Here is an 18,700-nt window from a genome sequence, read left to right as displayed (position 1 = left end):
AAAGCTCGTGTTGACATCTGTTTCTCTGGAGACCTTAACTGACTCAGCAGGTGTCCATTTAAAACTCTTGGGACAAAATTTAAAAGTTCTGGAAGACACTATAAAATGATTACCTTCATTAAACAAAGGTCATTTCACTCCAGAATGTCTAAAGAGTATCTCCTACTACATAAAGAAATCCAGTGGCTTAGCAGAGGAAAAGTTCCCAACAGCAACAAGCTGAAAGGGGCCCCTTTAAGACAAGGCTACATCTCTGTGAAATACTTGGAGATGAAGGCTGGCTGCAGAAACTAGCCAGTGTGGCACTTACTCTTCGGTCCCTGGAAAGTGTGAAGAAAATGTCTTTGACTTCAAGGGACAAGATTCTTGGACTTAAAAGAAAAACGCACTTTTGGAAAACATCATGTGACAAGAAGAAATCTTGAATTATATCCTTTGTGCTTGGGCTTGAGTGTAGAAGGAGATCGGTAAGTCCTAAGTCTTTACTGGAAACCACCTGGAGAAGCTGCAGAACAAAACTGAACAGATTTTCCTTCCCTTTCAACACAAGTGTATCACTGGTGAACGCTTTCTGAATCTTCTGATTGTGAGAACTTGACTTCAGAAAAAAAGGAAGAAGACATTCAAGATGAATTTTACTGATCTGCCCCATAGAAGTTCTGGGTTTCTGTGAAGAAAAGAATATTCTGCTATTCATAGGAAAACAATGAACATCATGCTATAGTTTTTAACCCCTCACACATTTGAACAACCTTTTTCTTATTCAACACACACACCAAGAGCAAGCTAAGAAGTGGTCTCATTTCAGCTGAAAAGGAAATGTGTGTGTGGTTGCTTAACATGTCTGACCCCGAACTGGAATTTGTGAAGCAAAGCACAAGTACAAGAGGTGGATATAATTTTTACATTAAAGAAGTAAATTTGCACTTAAAGAGGTATATAAAATTTTTAAGATCCCAAAATATTTTTGTTTGTGAGCCTATAAAAGAAGTGATCTTCTAATTGCTAGGCCAATCATATCACTAAGAAAATGTTTTTTTATTTCATTTTATTTCTCAATTACAGTTGACAGTCAATATTATTTTATATTAGTTTCAGGTTTTTAGCATAATGTTTAGACAATTACATAATTTATGAAGTGATCCCCTAATAATTCTAGTACCCACCTGGCACCATACAAATTATTACAATATTATCGACTATATAAGAAAATGTTTTTTCAAAGTCTTGTATAAAATTATACCTAGATGATATTTTTATTATATTGCTTAGACTTATGGTTTGGTAGAGTTACTATCCAATTTTGTTAATAAATTTTTCATATTATAAAAAATATTAATCACAATCAATTTACAATCTTTATATTAATTAAATCTGACAAGGCTACTTTGTATAAGGTAGTTATGTAAACTTTTTACATTTCTTATGAGTTTGCAAAATTTGTGGAAATATTAAAAAGATTAATTTCAAAGAAAGTAAATTAAGCTTCATTACCAGGGGACTATATTTTCTCCCAAGAAAAGTTGGCTCAAATTCATTTTTAGCTTTAAATATGGAGAAGAAAACTACTCTTATATTTATTATATCTCATTTGGATCGCATATAGTAGAAATCTGTGATATGACCTATTTGGAAAAGGTAAACAAGATAAAATAGTAAAGTAAGGGGGAAAAGCTGTCCTCTAGTTGCTCCCCTAACGTATGTTACAGATGACATCCTTTGTAGGAAGGGGAACCATATGAAAAAAAAAGCTAATAAATTTGCCAATATAAAGAGATCCAAAGAAAAGAGTATTCTCTACTGAAAAGAGCACCGACAATTACCAATGAATTCTTATATCTACAACTTACTGATCAAGCTAAGGCACCATGAGCTGTAGATATTAATAATTTTTTTAAATATTTTATTTATTTATCTCTAGAGGGGAAGGGAAGGAGAGAGGGAGAGAAATATCAATGTATGGTTGCCTCTCGTGGGTCCCCTGCTGGGAACTGGCCTGCAACCCAGGCATGTGCCCTGACTGGGAATCGAACCACAATCCTCTGGTTTGCAGGCCCGTGCTCAATCCACTGAGCTACACCAGCCAGGGCAAGATATTAATAATTTTCATGTAGGGGTTCTCATCAGAAAATTATTTTAAGTGTTCCCCCAGTGTAGAAAGATTGAGAGAGGCTGAAAGCAAACATCAGTGATGGGACAAACTGAAATTATGTTTACCTAATAAGAAGCAACGAGAGTAACACACCATTGCTTCTGTGATATTCCTGTCAACGATGCATAACTTGAATCCACTGGTGAGTAAATACCAGACAAATCCAAATTAAGGCTCCTTGTTCAAAATGACCAGCCAGCCTACAGTCTTCAAAAGTGGTACAGGGGTAAGAGTAAAGAAAAGATCCAGGAACTGTTCCAGACACGTGGTAACTAACGCAACCCATGATTCTGAATGAAATCTTTGTTATACGCTATTTGAACAACTGGTGAAACTCAAATGGGGTCTGGGGATAGATAATCTAACATATCAATGCCAGTATCCTGACTTTAACGGTTATGTTGTGATTGTGTAGGAGAATGACCTTGTATATGAGAGACGCATACTCCAGTGTCTGGGGTAGACAGATGGCACATCATGCTGGCAACTTAGCAAATGGTTCTGGGGCAACATAATTTCTTAGTGCTGTACTTGGGACTTTTCCGAAAGTTAAAAAAAGGGAGAGAGGGAGGAATCAAAAGTCATCCTGGTTCCCACCACGTGTTACATACTACCTTTGCCTTGTCCCCACACTTCTGTCACTCACGCCATCAAAGTCCTCCTAAGCAGCTCTACAATCAATCCCACTTCTCTGCTATTTAATAAGCAGATACCACAGGTCTCTTGCCCAAATTATTTGAATAGCATCCCTAGTAGTCTCCCTGTCTTTTGTCTCCAGCCCCCTCACCTACTCTCTATACCACTGCTGGAACATGAGATGTCAAGACCTCAGTGGCAGTTTCCAAACTTTTTACATGCTGAACCATTTGCTCAATGAAGACAAAATATCAAACAGAAAAGAGTTTGTGAGGGAGGTTGGTGAGAAGAAGACGACAGTGTGCAGAGAGAACTTACAATCCCTGAGTGACTCGATAGAACTTTTGAAAATTACTGTTTCTACAGAATAAAGCCTAAACTCGTAAACACAACACACAAGATGTTCCTAATCTGGTCTTACCCCTATCCTTCTTCAATGCACACTGGTTTTGTCTTAAACTGTATGTAACCCAACAATATCGATTTCCTTGCATTCTACCCACATGCTCTATGTTCTCATGGCTGTACCTTTGCAAACCACATTTCCTCCTCTTTGCCATATTTCTCTGTTCACTTAGTAACCCTATCTGGTAAGTCACCATTCCTCACTCCTCCATTCTTCCATATCACAAAATCTGCTGAAACTGGCAAGTGTAAGTCTTAAATACAAGGACTCCCCCTTTTTGCTTACAAAATAAAAGTAGCAAATATCAGATATGATCACATCAGAGAGCCAGAACAGAAGCCCAGAATACTGATTTTTCCACTTCAACAGGCAAGGTGGCAGTTTTCCCAGAGTCCACAACTCCTGGTATTGAGGAGTCAGCACTGGGGAACATTCTGTAGCAGGAAGAGAGAATTTTGAATGAAGAATATGAGAGGGCCATAAAAACAACTCTACTAGAAAGAACACTTTCTGAAGCTACTGCCTTAATAAGCAGTGGATAAACCACAGACTAAACAAAACCAGAATCTGCTAAATTTCAGAAATAACTTAGCATCTTTAAGGAAAGCCACGCAAAAAGTACTAACTCGAATCCTTTTAGTTCTGGCCTCCACTCTGCCTCTCACTATCATTTTATAAGGTTATAAACTTTAGGAAAAGCACAATACTGAAATATGGAAAATTACTGTCTGTAGAAAGCTAGCAAGTCATTTTTTGAAGAGGGTTCCTATTTTAAGAAGCATGATTTGAGCATGGCAACCACTATAGAGCACATGAGAAAAAAACCTGTCTTCTCCTTATCTGCTTTGTAAACTTAGGAACCCTATTCTCCTTTGCTGCTTTGCCTGGGTGATGCCCCTTGCCTGGGTTCTGAAGACTTCAGCTGGTATGTTGTGCTATTAGAATTCAGGTAACTCCTGCCTATATTTCCTTTCTTGCTCTCTGGCAAAACAAGGACCTCATTTAGCTGAACATGCCAGAGATTCAGTATTCACAGACTTCCATCTTCCTCTTCAAACTCTAGGCAAGAAGGTTGAGTGGACTCACTGGGGGAGGGTACTGCCTGGCTGTGCTGCACCCAGTGCACGCCCAGAAAAATGTGTGCTGAAACGGAAAAAAGAGGAATACTTAAACTCTACCAAGACTCTACCATGTGCTAGGCATGGGGGACACAATGCTGACCAAAGACACAGCCCTGCAGCCTAAAAGATTAAGAGAAAAGCATCTCTATATATAATTATAAGCTATATAACTATAGTAGAAACCAGGCAAAAGAAATTCCATTCTAGCCTGCTCCATTACTGCTCACCCAAATCCTCATCTGACTGAAAATGAAACCACACGCACATAGAAAACCATCACCAAGAAAATACCAAAACACAAAACATCTAAAACATAATTCTAATACCAAAGAACATTTATAATCCACTTAAAGCTATTTTTCTTTCTTTTCTTTCTTCCTTAGTAAAGACTGAGGGCTATTATTTTTAAATGGTATTAAATATCACAGTTTTTCTTACAAAGATCTCTATATAAGGCAGAAATAAAGCAACACTGTCACAATGATAAAATCAGTAAACTAGATCCCTTATGTAGTAATCTGTCACTTTTCAGACAAGAAATTTTTAAAATTTTTCAGGTTATAAAACAGTATTTCTGGACAAACCTAACAAGGCAGTAGTTGTAAAACACTCTCAAACTTCTAAACACCCTCAATTTCAGTACAAACAATGCTGTGTTGTACACTCAATCTAAAACTAAGAGGAAGCATTGTGGGTTGGTGACAACTCGAATTCCTTATCACAATGAGGGGCTGCCTAAGGATCTGACCACTCAACTCAACCATTCAAGTAACTGGGAAGACAATAACGATGATGCTCACTTTCTCCAAAACTCCTGCTTTTCTGTTTGTTAGAAGGAACGTGTCCCAGATCTTCATTCTGAAGCTTTCTCTCTCGCCTAGACAAAGCAGTGTTAACTCAGGAGAAAAGTAGTAACTAATTGAACGCTATAAAAATATGCAGTCTACTGTAGGAATTGAGAAACCACACTCGATATACACAACCCAAAACATTACCAGGGAATCTTATAGGCTAAGAAACCTGTTTTATACTCAAATTGGTAAAGATGCTTCCACTGCATCCATGTAATCAGCAAATATTTACAAAGTGCCCACTAGAGACCAACACAATGCTACTTACAGCATATTCATTTAATTTCAAAAATGCTGAGATCATTATTCCCATTTTACAAAACAGGAAACAGGCTTGGATTAAGGTCACTTGCCCAGAGATTTATAGTTAGTAAGATTTAGTAACATGTTTGAAATTCAAATACGTCTGAGCCAAGGTTTATGTTCACTCCACTAGACCAACCTGTATTCCAACATGGCATAATAAGGATCTTGCAGCAGCAAGAGAAACAAGGCACAGGTGACAGTAACATGACACCACTGAAACTATTTTTTTCCATATAAAAGCCCCTTCTTAACATAGAGACTGCTCTCCTTTCTCAGACCTCTAAACATTGCCTTTCTTCCAATCAGGGCCACAGACAGTACATCCGCCTCATCAGAGGCTGGGGTGTGGGGAGGGGATACTTGTAGGTTCCCAATAGCAAAGTAAAAGAAATTATGAGATTTGTCCTAGGCCACCTTCAGGACCAAAGGACCTCATCAATCTGTACCAGCACCCCATGCCCAAAAAGTCATGCAAGCATACTCTAAACTGCTTTTGTTTACTAGTTACGAAGAGCTCTTAAAGCCGTATCTAATCTGTAAGTGTAGCTCTGTACTTACATATGATTACAGGTACTTGGACGGTTTCACCTGATAACTCATTTCAGGCAAAACAGTGGAACTGAATTCTATAGACTATAACCAAAAAATTTATCCAACGTTATCATCTTGCTTCTTGATCATTTCTCAACACAACTACAAAATGGTAAGTATTACCTCTTTATTGAATCTTACTTTGTGCCAGGACTTGCTATATGTTTTGCATGTGAAACCAGATTTCACTGTCAAAACTTATGATGCAGATTCCATTTAATGGATGAAAAAGTGAGGCTCAGAAACTGCGCTGTATCGCCTCTCAAGCACCACCCACCTAGGATTAGAATAAACAACGGGGAAAGGAGCATCTCTTCGCTAAAACTGGAAAGTCGCATGCAAAGGAGTGACACTGGAAGCCCCTCTTACACCATGTACAGAAATAAACTCAAAATTAATGGTTTGAACATAAGACCCAAAACTATTAAACTCTTTGAAGAAAACACAGGAGGTAAGTTCCTGACATCAGTCTTGGCAATGACTGTTTTTGGACTGAACACCAAAAGCAAAGGCAACAAAAGTAAAAATAAAAAAGTGAGACAGCATCAAATTAAAAAGCTTCCATGCAGCAAAGAAAACCATCAACAAAATGAAAAGGACACCTATAGAATGCAAGAATATATTTACAAATCACATATATGATGAGTAATATCCAAAATATATAAAAATATATCCAAATACAACTCAAAAACAACAAAATCCAATTAGAAAATGGGAAGCTGACTGACTACAGTTTTTCCCGAAGATGACATGCAAATGGTGAACAGGTAAACGAAAAGGTGCACATATGTAAATCAAAAACACACGAAGATATAGCCACACACTTGTGAGAATGACAATCATCAAAGCACAAGAGATAATTAAGTGTTGGGAAGGACGTGGACAAAAAGGGAACTTGTGTGCCCTGTTGGTGGGAATGTGAAGTGGTTAAAGCCATTGTAAAAAACAGTAGGGAGGTGCCTCAAAAAATCAAAATAGAGCCCTGGTCCCACGGCTCAGCTGGCTGTAGCAATGTCCCATACAACCGCAAGCGGTTGCATGTTTGACCCCTGGGAAGGGCACATACTGAGGCTGTGGGTTCCGTCCCTGACAGGGGCACATGCAGGAGGCAACAAATAGGTGTTTTTCATACCACTGTCTCTCTGTCTCTCCACACCCCTCAAACCCCACTCTAAAACCAGTGAATATACATTCAGGCAAGGGTTGAAAAAAAAAAAGAACTATGACCCACCAATCTCACTTCTGGATATAGGTATTCAGTGGAAATGAAGACAGGTTATCAAAGCTGTGTCTGCACTCTCAAGTTCACTGCAGCACTATTCACAGTAGCCGAAATACGGAAACACATGTGTCTCTCAGTGGATGAACAGATAAAGAAGATGTGATACACACACACACAGGAATATTATTCAGCCACAAAAGGAAATCCTGCCATTTGCAACATGAATGGACCTTGAGGGCATTAGGCTAAGTGAAATAAGCCAGAGAGAGAAGGATAAATACTCCATGGTATCACTTTTAAGAGTAGAATAGAACAGATAATATCCACAGAAACAAGGCAGAAAAGTGGTAGCCAGAGGCGGGGGGGGGGGGGGGGGGGGGGGGGGGGNCGGGGGGGAGGGGCATAAGGAGAGGTTAGTAAGAGGAGAAAAAAGTTTCTGCTATGAGATGAATAATGTATAAGGGTTTAATATAAAGCATGGTGATATCATTGTATCATATACCTGACATTTGCCAAGAGAATAGAATTTAAATGTTTTCAAAACCCCCAAACAAGATTAACATGTGAGGTGACAGATGTGTTAATTAACTAGATATAAGAGAATCCTTTCACAATGTATATGTATATAAAATCACCACGTGTATACTTTAAGTATCATATAACTGTATGTTATTTATACCTCAATAAAGCTGAGATCCTAAAAGGGAAAACAGTCTGATCCCCAGAGCCTCTTCTAGTGACTCCTAGAAACCAGCCCTCATCACCTACAAGGGCAGCCACCATCACGATTTTTTTAAAGATTCTATTTATTTATCTTTAGAGGGGAAGAGAAGGAGAGAGGGAGAGAAATATCAATGCATGATTGTCTCTCGTGCATCCCCTGCTGGGAACTGGCCTGCAACCCAGGCATGTGCCCTGACTGGGAATCGAACCGAGATCCTTTGGTTCACAGGCCCGCCCATCACAACTTTTCACATGATGGATCAAGTCCACCTGGTTCTGAACTCTGTACAGGTGAACGAACGCTCTTGTGCCTGTGCGGGGGTATTTTTTCTCAACATTATGACTTTAAAATGCGTCTACACTGTTATCTGTATTGGTTCACTTTTGCTCTTATTACTGTATAGTTTCTATCGAGCAAAAATATCAATGGTAAAAATACCACGTACATGGTCTGTCTCTTCTACACCAAGTGTACAAGTGTAGGCACTTGTACAGCACCATCAAGTTAAACAACTGATTATTTGGGAAAATCTGTCCTCATGATATATTTGGCAAGTTTTTATTTCCCCAATCCAAAAATTTAAAATTTATAGTTGTTTAATTGCCATTGATAATTTATAAGGTCTTGGCTTTCCAATACGGTCCCAATAGCTCAAGTAGATTATACTACCTTTCCTAAATGAACTAAAGTACCCAGGAATCAAACAGCAAGTAAGAAATGAGAGAATGAGAACACCGTTTTGCAACCTCCAGCAACTTAATGGATGGAGGCACTGAGCAGCAACAGCTGCTACCAACACAAAGGGAGGAACGGACAGAGGCCACACACCACTCCCTGGACAGAGAAATCAAACACGTCTAGGGAAGCCTCTAGACCCGGCGGCCAGCAGGAGGGACAGGTGAATGTGCGGAACTGCAGCATGTGTACGCAATCTGTCGAATCCAGACTATGAAAAACAGGTCAAACAACTAAATATTAAGGAAAAAATATGGAAAATATATCTACAAAGTAAAAGAAATAATAGCTCTTTTTTTAAATGGTTGAGATTAAACAATACTATCTAGAGAGACACACTTGGCGTCGAGAATCACACACACAGGGGGTGATTACTGGGACAGTAACTCAGAGGAAGGAAGTCACTTGAAGGAAGGGAAGGGGCTATGACTCGGGGCACAGGGAGGAGCTTCTGTGAGAGCTGGCACACTTCTCCATACTGAGAGCTGTGTGGCGGTTACGAGAATGTTTTATCTTCATACTCTAAGATCACCATTTGTCGTGTATATAGTTTCTGTATCTGCATTTTATAACAGAAAGAAAGAAAACAGTTAAAAAAATTTTTTAAACTATAGATAAGATCTGCCAATCTAAGAACTTCCCGAAAGACTCCTCAGCAATGAGCCTGTGTCATCTGGATTATTTTCAATTATCATTTTCATTCCAATCACGGTATCATCTCAAAACAAAGCAAAAAGACATAAACAACTTCAGAAAATGCCTGATGCATGTCCTAATGGTTCTAATAAAACTATTTAGTACATAATCAGCCTCATTGCTTCTGGCAAATTTGGCAAATTCAACAAATTTGGGAATACAACACATAGCCTGAAGACAGTCAATTTACTTTTAGACACTTCATTCAGCTATTACACAACCAATGTTCAAAACAGTAATTTTCTGGTGCAGCTGCCCAACAAGCTTCTCTGGATTTCTTCTAAGGTCTAAGACACCGCGAGATTCAAACTGTGCCCTGGCTGGTGTGGCTCAGTAGATTGAGCATCAGCCTGTGAACCAGAGGGCCGTCGGTTCAATTCCTAGTCAGGGCACATGCCTGGGTTGCAGGCCAGGTCCCCAGTGAGGGTTGCTTGAGAGGCAACCACATACTGATGTCTCTCTCCCTCTTTTTTCTCTCTCCCTACTCTCTCAAAATACAAATAAATAAAACGTTAGAAAAAAAAGAATACAATCCATAAGGTGCCAGGATGTCACTTTCAAAAAAACACAAGACGTTCGTATCTCTTTAAAAATTAAGATGAGTATGTATGTATATACATAAATACTAAGCCATACTTGCAAAGTCACCTAATTTAAATTAACAATCTGAAGAACTCTTTGATATCACATTTTAGAATTACAAATTCAATCGTAGTTTTCTGAAATTCAAAACTCCTGTTATGTCATAGCATATTCACATAAATTCTCTTTTCAGGTAGGTGCCCCACTTCTTTTTCCTACTGCTTTCAACAAAAGTTAATTAATCAAGAAATCATAAGGAATCACCAACTATGTGCTAGTCAATAACATGTAAAAAACACTGCTCTTGCTCTAAGATGGCTTGAAATCTAGTTGGATATGAAGGTATTTTGTATTATCATGCAATTACTTTGGCTTGGTGTTATGGTCTAGATATGTAACAGAAGGAAGGAAGAAAGAAGGAAGAAATCTTATGTGACCAAAAACAAGACACATCTCTTGCATATAAAAGACATTCAATAAATACTAATGGAAAGAATAAATGAATGAATAAAAAATGGCACAGTCACAGGCCCTGGCTGGTGTAGCTCAGTGAATTGAGCGTAAGCCTGCGAACTGGATGATCGACGATTGTGGTTCGATTCCCAGTAAGGGCACATGCCTGGGTTGCGGGCCAGTTCCCAGTGGGGGTCACATGAGAGGCAACCATACATTGATATTTCTCTCCCTCTCTCCTTCCCTTCCCCTCTAAAGATAAATAAATAAAATCTTTTTAAAAAAATGGCACAGTCACACATATACAGAGAATTGAGTTGGGTCCTCAACAGCTGCAATACAGGATCTGCTCTTTGCCAAAAGACCCCTACAATCTGAATACATACTTGTAATATTCACAGATTTCAAGAGACACACTTTTTTCATATTTCAGCTGCTCAGAAACTGAAAGCGCGTAAGTAGCAGCATTTTTTCTTCTCTAGTAGTTAATTGTGTACCTCCAGCTTCTTAGATATGATCACACATATCAATTGATTCTAAAAAGAAATACATAGCATGTAATATGATTTCAAAATTAATCACTTACTGCATGCAAACTGGGTATCATCTCAATTTTTATAAGTAACAGTATAAAATTTTAATAAAAAACACTTTCCAATGTCAAATCCTATAAATTCTGATTCTTAAAATTTCCAAACAATGTAATTACAACCACTATAAATACATCTTCTATGAAACCTACAGTATGCATGTTCTCTAACAATACTGCAAATGGTATTGCGAGATAAAACAGCTGCATGTAAGATGAACAAATCTCAGTTACGGAAATACTGACAGTATTTCTTGCTTCTAACACAAAACGGTAGCAAGCTGGGGTGAGGGGAAGGAATAATCTTTGTTGCTGTATTTTCATCTAAAATTGGATAAAATAATGACAATTTTAAAAGGCAGAGATTTTACTAAAGATGAAACAGAGAGTGGTTAATTTCACATTAACCAAGTAAATTTATAAATTGCCCTAAAGGAAAACTCATATGATGAATAGATACGGTAGTGTAAAATGAGCAACCTGGTATATTTTATTTTGACCTGGGGAGATGGCATGTTTTTTTGAAAATGTAAACCGTGAACTTACCAATGCCTACGTATTATTACTTAGCTAGGGAAACAGAGTCTGTCCAAAAAGTGCAAGCAGGCATGAATTAAACTGCTGCCCTTAAGCACAGCATCCTTCACTCAAAAGCAGCTCTAATCTAATTAGAATAAGAACTTACATCAAGGGCTTTCTTGCCAACTTCTTATCGTTATCATCAATAACTGAATAGAAAAATATAAATAAGTGAAACACATTAGCCAAAGAAATAAATACTTTCTTACTTAAATCAGTAAGAGAATCGGTGTGTACCCACAAAATATGCGTATCCTTACAGCTCCATTTCAGAACCTATAGTTAGGTTCTAGTTTTGTTTTTGCTTTTCTCCACAGAAAACCAAAACCAGAAATATGGTAGTCGGTGATTCTGAGTTTTGAACATACAGTGACATAACTAACCTTGGGAAAGTCCCTCAATCTTTGCAGTCTCAAATTTCATTAGAAAAAGAAGTAATATCTGAGTCTCTGCTATGTGCCAATCACTATGCTGTCTTATATAAATTATCTCTTACTCTTCAAAATAATCCTACCACAGAAACAGTATTATCCTCACATAACGGAAACTCACTCACCTAAATCTGCTTCAATCACAAGTCTGCCTAACTCTGAAACCCCTTTCTTTCACTTTGTGGTAATGACAATGCCTAAACTAACACCTCCACTATTTGAATTACTGAGTAATTCCAACAAAAGATGCCATGGTCCCCATGGCCTGTTTTAAAACAGAAAGCTATACAAGCCTAAGAGACGAGGAGTACCTGCTGGTACACGCATTTCATCCCACTGCTCCCCTCCCTACAGGGCAGAGATGCTTGACATGAAAGCACAGGGAAAAAAAATGTAAACACAATGTGTACATATCCTGCTCAGCGCATAAAGTATGAACGACAAAACAATGAGCCAACGGTCTAATTTTCCACAAACACCTTCCTGTAATGGGGGTTAGTTCACTCCTTCATCACCAAAGGATGAGGTCAGTACTGGTCCACGAAGAATTTTCTCCATCCCAGCAGTGCTTTGCAGCCATCAGGAAACAAGTTTTCTCACAGAGAGAGAGCCTAAGTAATAGTACATGGCGACCTTAAGGAAAAAACCTGAAAACCCTGTAGGGGAGGGCAAGCAGTGCTTGGTGAGTGGCTTTGAACTGCTAGGCTTTCCACATTGTTCAACTCTCTGGTCAAGCTGTGAGTACCAATAAAGAAGCCATGAAAATATTTCCTCCACGTTCATTTTTTAATGGGGTTAGAGGTAGGGAGGACTGATAAAGAAGGCTACACCCTGGATCAAAACTTCTAATTCTGACAATTTATCCTTAGTGGGATTGAACGCCCTTATGAACCTACCTCTTGAAGAAGAAGGCATAAATCCTAGAACTCAGAATTAGCTAACTGATATCGGGTACAAGTGTTTTCTTGTATTATTATTCTTATTATAATTATTACTAGTTTCTATATGGCTTCTCCCTGTTTTTAAAGTCTGATTTTGCAGAACTTCAGGTTTTTTCCAGAGGTGCGTATATGGCTTTGTAACAGAACCGCCTGTATTACGGTGTTGAAGGAAACCCAGCATCGCCACTTGCTTTATTTAGACCTCCCCTAGCTTCTTCAGTATTTGCTATTATGGGGCAAAACTAATTTGAACTATGAGGTTAAACTTGATTGCTACTAAACACTTAAGAACTACTTTGTCAAACCAAAACAATACCTATTTTTGTTTTTGCTTTAAGAAATATTAATAAAAACAGTTGGAGTAAAATACCTGAAATGAATAAAAAGTTAGATAACATTTAAAAATAGGGATTGTAATAGCAGAAGTAAAACACATGACCTCAAAATACTCCCAAAAGTATGCCAAATTAAATCTAAATTCTAGCATATACTATGTATTTAAAAACCAATATTCCAGTTAGTTTCTTTAATTTTATACCAATGCCACAAGGAGGATGACATTCATTTAAATGATACAGGCTTTTTCTTTAGGACAGATCTTTTTGGTTAACAGCATAGCACACTTGAAATTCTTTTCTTTTCTTTTCTGTTTTATCCTCACCTGAGGACATGTTTCCTTGCTTTTAGACAGGAAGGGACAGAGAGAAACATTGACCCAAGAGAAAACTATTAACTGATTGCCTCCTGTACACACCCAGACTGGGAATCAAAGCCACAACCTACGCATGTGCCATGACTGGGAATCAAACTCTCAACCTTTGGTTATGGGGTGACTCTCCAACCCATTGCGCCACAGGGCTGACGTCATTTTCTTTATGAAAATGTCAAATTATTAAAAAGAAAGCAATCTCTATCTACCTTGGTCACAGAACACATTTCTTTACTAAGCTGAGGAACTATAAACAATTGACTTCAATATTTAAATTTCTGTCTGTAACATGTGTCTAAGAAGACATATCTAACATTTTAAAAATGTCAAACCCTAATCAATATTTAATTTTGGTAATCTAAGTTATTAAAAATTGAAAGTTCTTAAATCTGCCTGAAATGTTGTTTTTTATTAAAGAATTTTTTAAACATTGATTTTAGAGAGGAAGCAGGAGAATGGAGAGAGGGGAGAGAGAGAAGGGGGCGGGGGAGAGAAGGGGGTGGGGGAGGAGAGAGAAGGGGAGAGGGATAGAGATGGGGGGAGAGAGAGAAACACTGATACGAGAAATATCAATCAGCTGCTCCAGCACACACCTCACTGGGGAATGAACCCCAGAACCCAGGTATGTGCCCTGATCAGATACTGAATCCACCAACCTTTCTGAGGGGAGGGGTGAACAGAACAACGCTCCAACAGAGAAACCCAGCCAGGGATACATTAAGGAATTTTAAAGCACTTTTTATGATGCTCTGAAACAGATGCATCTTGAAGAATCAATTCACTAAAGTCCGAAGGACCATCAGAGTATGCCTACCACTTCAAAAACAGGAGGAAGGGCTATAGGAGGAAGTGGCAGGAAAGAGAAGAAAATGGTACCTTGAACAGAACAGGGACACCAACCTGGTAAACAAACGTAATATGCACGATCTCCAAAACCTCAAATCATATCCTATCTGCTTTATATCGAGTAGCATTTGGACCTTGACAGTTCATATAATCATCTTTTTTTTCCCAATTAATGTACATCACTATAACATTCTGAATCAAATTCTGGCTCAGGGATTATCAAAAGGTCAGTAACAGCTCTGAAAGTGTTTTACTTTCTTCATTGCCTAAGTTTAGATTATTTGTTTTCCAAAATTTTTACTACAGAACATGTCTCCTCTATGCAAAACTTTTAAGATGGAAATGGCAAATTTATCTTATTATAATAAAATACTGATCAAGAACAATTTCTACTATAAGACAGAAAACACGTAGCAAAACTACACAGTCCGACATAAAATAAAATGGATACAGAACAACTCGAGTTTATGCTCCCTAATAAGCACTTTACTTGCCTTACTGAGAGCAGTGAAGCTTTTGGAACTCGGCTTTTGTCAATTTTTGACATCTCAATCTCCAAGGTTTTGTTTCTTTACTCCTCCTTCCTTCTCTCCTGTCTCTTAAGAAAAAAGGGATCCCTATCATTTCCAAAATTGCCACCACCAGACCTTTGTATTTTGTCTTTCCCTACCCTCCTCCAGAAATTTGCTCCATTAATCATCGCCCTCCTCCTGCTTAAAGATTCAGTGTCTTCAACCTCACTCTTGTCTGTGAACATTCACAAGTATATGGCACTCATTCTTGAATGCAAAACAATGCAAATGAGTGAAGCCTTATAAATAAAACGGGAGTTGTCCCAATCCAATTATACAGATTTTAAAACCAATAAAATTCAGTATTCTTTTCATTTCATTCTTTAATAAAGTTCTGGTCACAGAATAAAAATATCGGAGGAAGAAAAGTCTGTATCATAAAGTATGTCATAAGCAAAGGCTCTAATGCAATGGCTTCTGATCTTTATTTTTTCAGCACCAAGGGCTTTTTGTTATGCCAAATAATAATAATTGTTATTATTAATTAATAATTAGTAATTATCACAGATAATATCCTAATAATTATCACAGATACATGCTAAGAAATGAATTTTAAATGGTATTCTTTAAAGGATGAACTGCTATGACTTTCTACAACCAGTTAACTCCAAAATTTAGGAATTAATTTCCTATATAGAAACAAAATACGTTACAAAACTTTGCTCTTATGCTTACTTTTCTCTTAAAAATTAAACCAATCAAATTCTTAAACATTAGCTTTGAAAAGTTAACACTGTGATTTTTATTTACTATTAATCACAGGGTAGAGAGCAAAGAGTAACATTTTACCCCTAAATACTATAATCACAATCAGAATTGAGACTTTTCCTCCAAGGTTTGCAATGATATAGGTGTATAATTTATACATATTGATGAAAAGGTTTATAAACAAATTTACAAATGTTTAAGCATAATAAAAAACAAAAAGGATACAACTGTAACTCATAACTTTCTATCACTGTCACTCTCTTCTTATTCCAGCTTCAAACAACTTCTTTCTCAATGACTTTGTTAATTATTTTTCAGCTTACACAAACTCTAAGCGATGTCAAATCCTACCCTTAGGCACTAAAAGACATCACTTACTATGTATTAATTTTATATATTAATTTTAACGGTAACATTAATCTGCTTTCACGGTATCTTGACCTAATGACAAAGCTTCCTTGCAGCAGACTTAGAAATTTTGAAGACTATGGACATGTAAAGAAGAAATATTTGAAGTTATCTAAAAGCTCATCTTCCACAGATAATCACTTAATAAATTTGCTGTATTTCCTCCCTCTCTACTATAAGCAACAAATGTAATTTCAAAACTAGTACCATTTTAGGTTAATCTCCATGAATTGCTGATATTCAACCACTCACTAACCTACAAAAATATAAATTTCGTAAGTTCAACCTAATGCCAAATACACTATATTTGTATGTATGTATAAGTACAATTTTACATTCTTCTTTTGAGACTTTATATTAAATCATGAGCATTTTCCTAGTCTTCAATATCCTTCCCAATGTGATGTTTTAAGGCTGGAGGGTGGCTCAAATGGATATTTAATAAACTTACTTAATCATTTCCCTTATGTTTGAAACTAAATTATTTCCAGTTTTCCTCCATTACAAATGATGTTAGTGTGAACATCTTGGTACCTAAATCTTTCTGTAAATCTGATTTATTTCCTTAGAATAACTTCCTAGAAGTAGACACATAAGGTTGAAGTTTATGAACATTTCAAATACTACTTAAACAGCACTGCCTGGTGTGGCTCAGTGGATTGAGCACGGGACTGAGAACCAAAGGGTCACCAGTTCAATTCCCAGTCAGGGCGCATGCCTAGGTTGCTGGACAGGTCCCCAGTGGGGGTGCTCAAAAGGCAACCACACACTGAGGTTTCCCTGTCTCTCTTCCTCCCTCCCTTCCCTTCTGCCTAAAAATAAATAAATACTATTTAAACATGATCTTAAAATGCCTTAAAATGTAAATAAAAGAGTTTATATTACTAATTTACACTTTACCATTAATGTATGCTCAGTCTATCTCAAAACTCTGTTTTTAACAGTCTGAGAGATGGTTTTACAAATCATCTATGGTTTGTAAACCAATTCTGATAGAAAAGGAGTTAACAGACAACACGTACAGAAAGGCAGAATAGGGGCACATCAACATTAATGGTTTTCAAAATCTGGTGTGCACAGAATCATGAGAGAAGCTTGTTTAAAAATGAAAATCTTTGGATCCCATTTCAGTGATCGTCAATTGTCAGTAGGCTGTGATGTAGATCTGTGCTTTTAACTACCACCCTCGATGACACAGATGCAAGTGATCTCCCAACCACACTTCAGGAAACAATACTGCAAAAAGGGCACAAGCACCAACACGAATAACTACTGCAGCAATGAAAAGTACATTCCAAATAGCTGAGTAAGAGGTGAATGCATCAGTTACTTCTTATTCAAGATACAAAAATGATGTAATCATGTAAGTCTTCAGACCAAAAATTGGCTTCATCTCTGTAGTCACTGCGTAATTAAAAGTGCAAACACTTTAAAAGTGTATTAAAGTACAGCATTTTACCATAATTTTTAAGATATCTTTTTTCAGTACAAGTTTAAAAACTGACTCTATTTCCTACCTGTGTGATTTAAGGTGATATAACCTCTCTGAGCTTCAGTTCCCTCCTCTCTGAAAATGGCAGTAGGAATTCCTGTCTCATAAATGGCATAATGTAGAATTCCTTAGTACAGCATCTCGTCCAAATTAAGGGTTCTGTGAATGTCTGTTACAATTTTTCTGACATGATCATTACTTTGCAAACACCTAATTCAAGCAACCCATAAACCTTTGCTTAGGCAACAAAGAGGACTGTATTCAGCTTATGACAGGCCATGAATGGAGCAAGCACTGCCAACACAAAGCCTACCTTAAAATTCTTTCTCTAAAAAAAGTACACTAAAAAAATAAACTCTTTCACAGCATTATCTTTGTTAGAGAGTATAGAAAAAAATGACAGTACCAGAATTTAATCCCAAATTTGTTCTCTTAAGAAGTAGGATAATTATCCAGAATAACTATTCTATTCAGAGAATACTGGATATCAAAAAGGTAATACAGTGTGCTTAGCAAAAACATGCACGCTTCCCTCAAAAAAAAAAAAGACGAAAATTGAAAGGCAACACCATTTCAATACCACCTAAAAACTGATTTGTTAACAAATTTCATCTTTCCTCCTAATACCAACTTATATAGCTTCCAGGTTAACGATTGTAACATCTCACACCAGTATGAGCAAATCCGTTCTTTTGAATGTAAATTCTGGGGCTGTGTTTAAGGAACCTTAAAAATGTTCATACCTAAATTGATCAAGGTCATCAAGTAGGTCAGTGGCAGGGCCTGATTAAATCAAGTACAAGCAGACTTTTAAAAAAAGAACAGGCAGTCCCACTGGGGCTAGAACTTCACAAAGTATACTGCCTATATATTTCAAGTGAAATACTGTCAACATGCAGAATAATCATAGCATCTTCTATCTTCATTTCCAGTCTTTTTAAGAAAGTAGC

General features: G+C 37.3%; 1 protein-coding gene across 10 annotated transcripts in view; it reads right to left on the bottom strand.

Annotated features, from left to right (window-relative positions):
* The window catches only part of FBXW7 (F-box and WD repeat domain containing 7), a 166,584-nt gene that overhangs the window by 93,655 nt on the left and 54,229 nt on the right, over window positions 1-18,700 (bottom strand). Inside the window, exon 1 of one of the 10 annotated variants that reach the window (XR_005068258.1) lies at window positions 311-810. The exons of 7 other annotated variants lie outside the window; for them this stretch is intronic. Coding sequence is in view for 1 of the 3 variants with exons in the window: in XM_037058392.1 (XP_036914287.1) it covers window positions 311-697 (387 nt within the window). In the remaining 2 variants the exon portion in view is untranslated. Of the gene's footprint in view, window positions 1-310; window positions 811-11,852; window positions 11,958-18,700 lie in introns of those variants that run through there. 2 more of the 10 variants (XM_037058393.1, XM_037058392.1) reach the window with 2 other exon arrangements.

The sequence above is a fragment of the Sturnira hondurensis genome, unplaced genomic scaffold (assembly GCF_014824575.4).
Source record: "Sturnira hondurensis isolate 20B ecotype Veracruz unplaced genomic scaffold, ASM1482457v3 Scaffold0010128, whole genome shotgun sequence".
Classification (NCBI taxonomy): Eukaryota; Metazoa; Chordata; class Mammalia; order Chiroptera; family Phyllostomidae; genus Sturnira; species Sturnira hondurensis.
Note: the sequence above shows the minus strand (reverse complement) of the source record. Positions and strands in the feature narration are given on the sequence as shown.